The sequence below is a fragment of the Vigna unguiculata genome, chromosome 10 (genome assembly GCF_004118075.2).
Source record: "Vigna unguiculata cultivar IT97K-499-35 chromosome 10, ASM411807v1, whole genome shotgun sequence".
Classification (NCBI taxonomy): Eukaryota; Viridiplantae; Streptophyta; class Magnoliopsida; order Fabales; family Fabaceae; genus Vigna; species Vigna unguiculata.
The window spans coordinates 25,212,202-25,221,499 of record NC_040288.1 but is presented as its reverse complement, the minus strand read 5'-3'; the positions used below and the strand labels follow the sequence as shown (position 1 = coordinate 25,221,499).

General features: G+C 32.4%; 1 protein-coding gene across 2 annotated transcripts; it reads left to right on the top strand.

Annotated features, from left to right (window-relative positions):
• The first annotated feature begins 983 nt into the window (after window positions 1-983).
• Window positions 984-7,842, top strand: LOC114166994 (putative disease resistance protein At3g14460). Of its 2 annotated transcripts, none has more exons than XM_028051881.1 (2): window positions 984-4,915; window positions 7,769-7,842. In XM_028051881.1, the coding sequence occupies exon 1, from the start codon at window positions 1,155-1,157 to the stop codon at window positions 4,893-4,895; it is 3,741 nt and encodes a 1,246-aa protein (XP_027907682.1). In that variant the 5' UTR covers window positions 984-1,154; the 3' UTR covers window positions 4,896-4,915; window positions 7,769-7,842. The 2 variants fall into 2 exon arrangements, with proteins under 2 accessions (XP_027907682.1, XP_027907681.1); XM_028051880.1 differs by lacking the exon at window positions 7,769-7,842 and adding an exon at window positions 6,023-6,271 and having other exon boundaries at window positions 986-4,915.
• The last annotated feature ends 1,456 nt before the right edge of the window (window positions 7,843-9,298 follow it).

Here is a 9,298-nt window from a genome sequence, read left to right as displayed (position 1 = left end):
ACAACTTATCAAACTACCGATATATTAGTCACATATTATATTAATATATGATAATTGCATCACCAAATATTTCTTAGAATATTTTTTAATCATTTTAGGTCAATAATGTTGAACGAACCTTGTTGGATCGTGATACTTAGTATATTTGTTGGGTAAGGTACATACTCATTTATACTTATTTTGTTGTGTATTCTACATAATTTTTTGTGTTGACTTTATTTTATTATATTTGTTATAAATAATGAATATAATTTTTTTGTCAACTTTTCATAAATTAAATTGTTTTTCTGGTAAATTATTATTGTTCTTAGTGTAAAATTTTATTATTTTTAATATTTATTGATGTTTGTTTGTTGTATGTCTTATGTCAGTATTATTTTTTTATTATAATTTTAATTTTAATGTTTAGTGATAATATTGTTATATATGAAATTTTGGGAGAAATAATAAATAGACTTATAAATTTTAATTGAGAAAATTTCATAATCTGTACTTTAATATAAAATATTTATTTAAATAATTATTTGACAAAGAAATTATATATGTAAATGATGAATTGTTTTTAGTTTAAATATATTTACTTTTATCGTGTTTGATTTTGGATTTAAGACTTACTCTTAATTTCATCAGTGATAATGATTGAAATTATTTTGCAAATAAATATTTTTAGTTTTAATATATTTAGTTTTTGTCGTGTTGGTCATAATACTACAACAAGTCAAGTTGAGCTTTATATAAATTCATTCAAGTGGAGATTTAGAATCATCAATCTAGACTTTTTTGCTGCAGAAAAAGACGCCAGTATAAACAGAGTGTGGGTGTGGCTACCTACCTAAATTGGCTCCATACGGAATGGTGTCACCTCAGTCCCCAATGTCTCCTAAACAAAACATGCCAAGCAAGAGTTGTATAAAATTCTTTAAATCCAACTTGTACATCTTCTATTAGACAATTTTATATAATGTCAATTGGACCAAGCAAAACAAAGCCTTTTTACAGCTAGGTAGGTATTTCACAGAGCTACGCAACTTAAAGTGAAGAAGGTTCACTGAAATTCCTTTCCTTTCTGATCTCATCCGTCAAGAACCAACCCAGTATACTGCAACCATAACATTTCCTTTCTGAGAAATAATCACTTGTTTGCTGTTGAAATCATGGCATTAGCCGTTGTAGGTGGTGCACTCCTTTCTGCTTTCATTGACGTTCTTTTTGACAGACTAGCTTCCCCCGAGCTTGTCAACTTCATCCGTGGAAAAAAGCCTGACAAATTGCTTCAAAAGATGAAGAGCCAGCTGCTTGTGGTTAAAGTTGTGCTTGCTGATGCTGAGAAGAAACAAATCACAAACTCCAATGTCAAAGAATGGCTCGATCTTCTCAGTGATGTTGTCTACCAGGCTGATGACTTACTTGACGAAGTTTCTACTAAAGCTGCTACTCAAAAGGGGGTAAGTCATTCCTTTTCTCACCTCTTCCAAAGGAACAAGCTTGTTAATGTTAGTAAGTTGGAGGGCATTGTTGAAAGATTAGATGATATTTTAAAACAAAAGGAGAGTCTCGATTTGAAGGAGATTGCGGTGGAAAACAATCAACAATGGAATGCTCAGACAACATCTCTGGAAGGTAGATATGGTATGTACGGTAGGGATAAAGACAAGGATGCCATAATGAAGTTGGTGTTAGAGGATAGCAGTGATGGTGAAGAAGTGTCTGTGATCCCTATTGTAGGCATGGGTGGGGTTGGAAAAACAACTTTGATCCGATCTGTGTATAACGATGGCAAGTTGAACGGGACATTTAAATTGAAGGCATGGATTTGTGTTTCTGATATATTTGATATTGTGAAAGTCACAAAAACTATGCTAGAGGAAATTACGCAAAAGCCTTGTAAATTGAATGATCTAAACTTAATTCAACTTGACTTGCTGGAGAAACTGAAAGGTAAAAAATTCTTGATTGTCTTGGATGATGTTTGGATCGAGGATTGTGATAGCTGGAGTAGTCTTACAAAACCATTTCTAAGTGGGATTAGGGGGAGCAAAGTTCTCGTGACAACCCGCAATGAAAGTGTAGCGGCTGTAGTCCCTCTTCATACTGTTGAAGTATATCATCTAAACAAATTGTCAGATGAAGATTGTTGGTTGGTGTTTGCAAGCCATGCATTTCCACTCTCAGAAGGCAGTCACAATAGAGAGTCTCTAGAAAAGATTGGGAAGGAGATTGTTAAAAAGTGTAATGGGTTGCCTTTAGCTGCACAGTCTCTTGGAGGAATGCTAAAAAGAAAGCACGCAATAAGGGATTGGAATAATGTACTTGAAAGTGACATTTGGGAACTTCCCGAAAGTCAGTGTAAGATTATCCCAGCACTCAGGATTAGTTACAATTATCTCCCTCCACAATTAAAACGGTGCTTTGTTTATTGTTCACTATTCCCCAAGGATTATGAATTTCGAAAAGATAAACTAATCCTGCTGTGGATGGCTGAAGATCTTGTAAAACCATCAAGAAAAAGAAAGACTTTAGAAGAGGTTGGTCAGGAGTATTTTGACGATTTGGTTTCAAGATCGTTTTTCCAATGTTCAGGTTCTTGGAACTGGGGTAATCATTTTGTGATGCATGACCTGATGCATGATCTAGCAACCTTCCTTGGTGGGGATTTCTATTTCAGAGCAGATGAACATGGAAAAGAAACCAAAATTGATAGAAAGACTCGCCATTTGTCTTTTACAAGATTAAGTGATCCGGTCTCAGATACTGAAGTTCTTGACAGGGTAAAATTTTCGAGAACTTTCTTACCAACCTATTTTCACTATTCTCCCTTCAAAAACAGAAAGACACCATGTATTATAGTGTCGATGCTCAAGTACTTGAGAGTTTTATCATTTTCTGACTTAGAATGTCAGCTTGTTTTGCCTGATTCAATAGGTGAATTGATCCATTTGCGTTATCTAGATCTCACTTCTACAGGTATAGAAAAACTGCCAGAGTCATTGTGCAATTTGTATAATTTACAAACTTTGAGGTTGTCTAATTGCTCTAGGCTGACTAAGTTGCCTAGTGCAATGCAAAATCTAGTAAACTTGCGTCATCTTGAAATTTTTGAAAGTTCCATAGAAGAGATGCCTAAAGGAATGGGGAAACTAAATCAATTACAGAGGTTGGATTTATACATTGTGGGCAAGCATAAAGAGAATAGTATCAAAGAATTGGGAGGATTCCCAAATCTCCATGGCCGGTTTTCTATTGAGAAATTGGAGAATGTTACTAATGGCGAAGAAGCATTAGAAGCCGGGATATTGAATAAGAAGTACATTAGCACTTTAGACTTGCGATGGTCTTTAAGTAACGATAGTAGCATCGACTTTCAAATTGAATTAGATGTACTCGGCAAGTTACAACCTCACCCAGACTTGAAATCCCTTAGAATAAAAGGTTATAATGGAACAAGATTTCCCAAATGGATGGACAATTTTTCCTACCGCTACATGAAATCTCTGTTTTTACAAAATTGTAACAACTGTTGCATGCTTCCTTCACTTGGGCAACTACCGTCTCTCAAGCACATCCTTATTTCAGAGATGAATTCGGTGAAGACTATTGACGCAGGCTTTTATAAGAAGGAAGATTGTTCATCTATGGCACCCTTTCCCTCCCTTGAATCTCTATACATTTTTAATATGCCTTGTTGGGAGATGTGGAGTTCTGATTCAAAAGCTTTTCCTGTGCTTGAGGAACTTTATATAAAAAACTGCCCCAAACTAAAGGGAGATTTGCCAAATCACCTTCCTACTCTGCAAACACTCAAGATTAAAAGTTGCCAGCTTCTTGCCTCTTCATTCCCAAGGACTCCCGCCCTCCGAACATTAAGGATATGTGAAAGCAACAAAGTAAGGTTACATGCGTTTCCTCAATCGGTGGAATCTATAAAAGTAATAGGAAGCCCAATGGTGGAGTCCATGATGGAGGCCATCACTGAAATACAACCTACTTGCCTGAATGACTTGTCATTAAATGATTGTTCGTCAGCCATATCTTTTCCAGGTGATCGTCTTCCTTCATCACTGAAAATTCTATATATCAGTGGCTTAAACAAACTGAACTTGCCCGTGCTACATAAACATGAATTACTGGAATCCCTGTCAATAAATAACAGTTGTGATTCCCTAACGTCTTTTCCACCGGCTATCTTTCCAAATCTCACCGGACTCAAAATCCAAAACTGTGAAAATCTAGAATCTCTTCTGGTCTTAGGGTCAGAGTCGATGAAGAGTCTGAATTATTTTGTAATTGGGGACTGCCCCAACTTTGTATCATTCCCAGGAGAAGGATTTTCTGCGCCCAATTTGACTCGTTTGAGTGTTTATGCCTGTGCCAAGTTGAAGTCATTGCCGCATCAGATGGGAACTCTTCTCCCAAAGATGGAATATCTTGGCATATCCAACTGCCAACAAATTGAGTGTTTTCCTGGAGGAGGTATGCCACCTAACTTGACAACAGTTAGGATCGAGAATTGTGAGAAACTAGTGATGAGCTTAGGAGGGATATCGATTGATATGGTTACCTCTCTCGATGTCTATGGCCCATGTGATGGCATCAACGCCTTCCCGAAGGAGGGATTGTTGCCTCCCTCCCTTACGTCTCTGTTTCTATATGATTTGTCAAGTCTGGATACGTTGTTGTGCAAGGGCCTTCTCCATCTCACATCCCTGAAAACATTAGTCATTAGAAATTGCAAAAAGCTGGAGAATATCGCTGGAGAAAGGCTGCCTGTCTCTCTAGTAAAATTAATTATAAAAGATTGTCCCTTGCTGCAAAAACGATGCCACGTAAAGGACCGTCAAATTTGGCCTAAAATCTGCCATGTCCGTGGGATAGAGGTTGACGGTAGATGGATTTAGTGAGGAAGAATGATGAGCAGGTAATTCTCCTTCTTTCACTTACGTAATCAGCGGCTTTTTTGTATTTAGGGGTCTGTTAGAAGTGAAATTTGTAAATATGGGTTCGTTGAACTTTTTTTTGTCAAACAGGGTCAAGTCGTCATGGTAGAGGACGACATTATAGGTGAAGTCGTCCTCCACCGGATGGGTTTCATTTTTTTTTTAAAAAAAGCAAAGTCGTCATAGAAAACGACGGTTTTAATTTTAAGAAAAAAGTGAAGTCGTTCTTGCACATGACGACTTCACTTTTCAAATTTTTTTTTTATTTTCTTTTTCGTAATTAATGAAAACTAAAAAGTAAATAATGTAAACTGAAAATTTAAAAAAAAAAAAAGAAAAAATAATTAAAACCGAAAATTTTGAAAAAGAAGAAAAATAATTAAAACTGAAAATTTTGAAAAAACAAAAAAAAATAATTAAAACTGAATTTTGTTTTTCAAAAAAATAACAAAAAAATAATAAAAAAAATCTGAAAAGTGAAGTTGTCATGTGTAAGGACGACTTCACTTTTTTCTTAAAACTAAAACCGTTATTTTCTATGACGATTTTGCTTTTTTAAATAAAAAAAGAGAAACCGGTAGGGTGGAGGACGACTTCGCCTGTAATGTCGTCCTCCACCCTGACGACTTGACCCTTTTTGACAAAAAAAAAATCAACGAATCCATATTTACAAATTTCACTTCTAACGGATCCATAAATACAAAAAAGCCCGTAATCAGCATATAACCATGAAAAACTATTTTTGTCAATGTTGCTTTTCATTTCATGGCTTACGCTTTAACATTTAAAGAGTCTTAACTTATTTAATTCTTGAGTTTGATACTTCACTGGAATTGCAAGGTTAAACGAAACCTAGCTTTTATTTTATTTATAGTGATGTCATTTTAATGTAAACGTACTCACTGCAGAACTGAGTTTTGCACTTTTTCTATTCATATCAGTTTGCCAGTGTGGTCAGTACCAAGATTTTTCTTAGTATTTTGTAGAGCACAAACTGAAAATGTCGCATACTCTTCAACTGCTAGCCATTTCGAATTCTCTGTTTGACATATTTGAAAGTTTTTTTTTTTTTTTCTCAACAATTGTAGATAAAGATGGGAGAGGGAGCAATGAAAAAATCCAAGAGAATAACACTGTTCCATGACAGTACTGTAGCACTGCAAACCCCTGAGAACATCTTACCTTGGTATGTGGAGTATGATATCTTTATCTCTCTTCAATCTTGTCATGACATCCAAAAGACAGAAGAAATCGTTTTCACTGTTTTTGGTCCATATCCTTTAAATGTATAAGGAGAATCATGTCCAACCATCAACAAAATATAATTTGTAATTTAATCCAATTTAATAATAGAGAATGTGTGGTTAGCAATAATACAATTTATAACATTGAAATATTGAATAAATTACTTTTTTCCTTGACTAGAATTATACTCATGGATAACTATAACCATTGGTAATACTACTATGTTTATGTTAATGTTAGTTATTATCCATAATTATACTTAATTAAGAGGTGTTGAATATGAAATATTATAGTGAAGAAAATATTACTCTAAAGAAAGATGAGTATAAATTTAGAACGGATGATCTTGACTTGGTTTCTTAACAAAGAAAATATTTGAGATTTTTTTTAATTTTTTAATTTAAAAAAAAATTCACATGTCAAGTCATTGAATCTCAATTTGATCTCTGTATTTATTTTTGGAATAATGATATTTTGACAACTAAATTTTGACAATTTTCTCCTACATCCTGAGGTGCATCTTCTAAGTGGGTTTGAAATATAGAAAAATGAAAAAATGAAAAAATTGGAAGTCAACTAGAAGATGCTCACGTTGTAAAAAAATTATCAAACTTTAGTTGTTAAAAAATCATTTTTCTTATTATTTTTATTTAGTTCAGTCCCAATTTATTTATAAAATTGTACAATTTTATCATTCTAATTGAGATCAAATTTAACTTTTATATAAATATTATAAAGATAATTTTATTAAATATTTTTAACAATATTAAATTTGTTTAAATTTATATAATATATTAAATTAAATTTAAAATATATTTATTTGAAATTGTTTTAAAATTTTACACTTGAATTTACAAAAGATGTTATTTTTAAATCAACTCTAACATTTCTATAAAAACTATTGATATATAATATTATAAAAATATATTAATATAAATATATAAATATATAAAAACATTTATACAATTATTTAAAATATAAATTCACATAAAAAATATTATTATTTAAAATATAATATATACTTATTGATAATACAAATTATTTGCACTATAATATAAAACAAATTATAATGTAATAAAAGTATGCACAATTACCCAATTTTTTTTTGATACGTATGCACAATTTTAATCATTTGATCATTTTCTTATTTCTACCTTTTTTAAAATAAAATAAAATAATTTTTTTATGATTTTTTCTAATTAAAAAATGAGAAAAAAATATTTTTTATGATTAAAAAAATATAATGAAAATTGAAAAAATATTGTAATAATGAACACAAAAATAATTATCTCATGAACTATGCTATTTATATTAAGTTCAGGGGTCCTTACTTGACTAGGCCTTGACCACATGATTAGTTATCATAATTAATTTGTTTAATGATTTGCTAGTACATTTTATTTGTTAACCTTTACTAACTCATAAATGACGTGTATTGTTACAATGTGATAAGGTTGATATGATCTCAACGGTCACATGACGAAATAATATCAAACAAATATACATGGTTATCCCTTACGATCCTAGGTAGATATAGGTCAAATCGATTTGACATACATGAAAGTTTTATTTTTTCTCAACAATTAATGATAAAGATGGGAGAGGGAGTAATGAAAAAATCGAAGAGAATAACACTTATCCATGGCAGTGTTATAGCACTGCAGACAAATGAAAACATCTTACCTTAGTATGTGGAGTATGATATCTTTATCATTCTCTTAAATTTTGTCATGACATCTAAAACACAAAAGAAATCGTCACTAGTTTTGGTCCAAATCCTTTAAATGTATAAGGAGAATCATATCCAACCATTAACAAAATATAATTTGTAATTTATCCAATTTAACAATAAAGAATGTGTGGTTAGCAATAATACAATTTATAGTATTGAAATATTGAATAAATTACTCTTTTTCCTTAACTTATATTCATGGATAATTATAATCATTGGTAATACTACTACTACTGAATTATATTTTTAGATTCTATGTTTATGTTAATGTTAGTTATTGTCGATAAATATACTTAATTAACTAGTGTTGAATATGAAATATAAAATAGAAAGATGAGTATAAAATTTAAAAGAGAGGATCGTGATCTGGTTTCTTAAGAAAGAATAATTATGCTGACATGAATCGTTAAGAGTTAAAATTGTATCTACTATAACTATAAGAAAACAAATTGGTAGGGATATTACACAACAAACCTTATATAATTTTTTGACATGTGTTCCTTTTATTGATTTTTTAGTCATTTACTTAGTCTCCAAAAAGTATGAGAAAGCTCCTTGTATCACGTCTTTGCATCTCTCCAATTGAAATTCAAATTGTACAAATTGGAATGTGTAATTGAAGGGCAAGAATGTAAGACCCGAGAAATTTAAATAATTAAATAAATAATTATTTAATAAATGCGGGTAGGAGGAGTCTTTATAAATTTAAAGTGGATTGTTATGATGTGGAAAAGTACTAGTTCAAGTGGTTGAGAGTACTTGCATGAAACATAAATTGGTTGAATTGGTTATGCATTTTCGAGAGTGCAGAGGAATTTGGTGTGATGCATCAATTTTTGCTTGTGTTCTTGGTTCACGTATGAACCGCTTGGCGATGATGAACTACCGCCAGGTGGCGCAACATTGTCTGCCTCGTTTTTGTGTTGTTTGATGCAGGAGTCCTTGCAACTTTTGGAATTCTATGGGTGATCCTTGAATTATGAGAGAGCTTTGAAAAGAGGTATTAGGAACCTGATTTTCAGTGTATAATTGACAGTAATCGTAGTAATGTTTTGTGCCTTGTACTATCTGGGTTGCTTGTGAATTCAACATAATTTGATGGTGAGACAACGTAGCAGAAGATTGGGGATTTTCGTAGAGAGGAGGAATCTGGGAAATTCCCAAAACCTTATACGTCACTTGGCGGTGCGTCATATGCTGCCAGGCGGTAGCTCTAGTTTGGCCGTTTTGCTTTGTGAATGAATGGGATGCGTGGGTGAGTTCGTTAATAAATTCATGCGGACAAGAATATGACACTTAAATTTTAGGTGGTTTAGAATGCATAATGAAGAGTACATGAGGGTATGTTTAATTGGATGTGTAGTTTTGGTAGTGACGTGGAAATGGT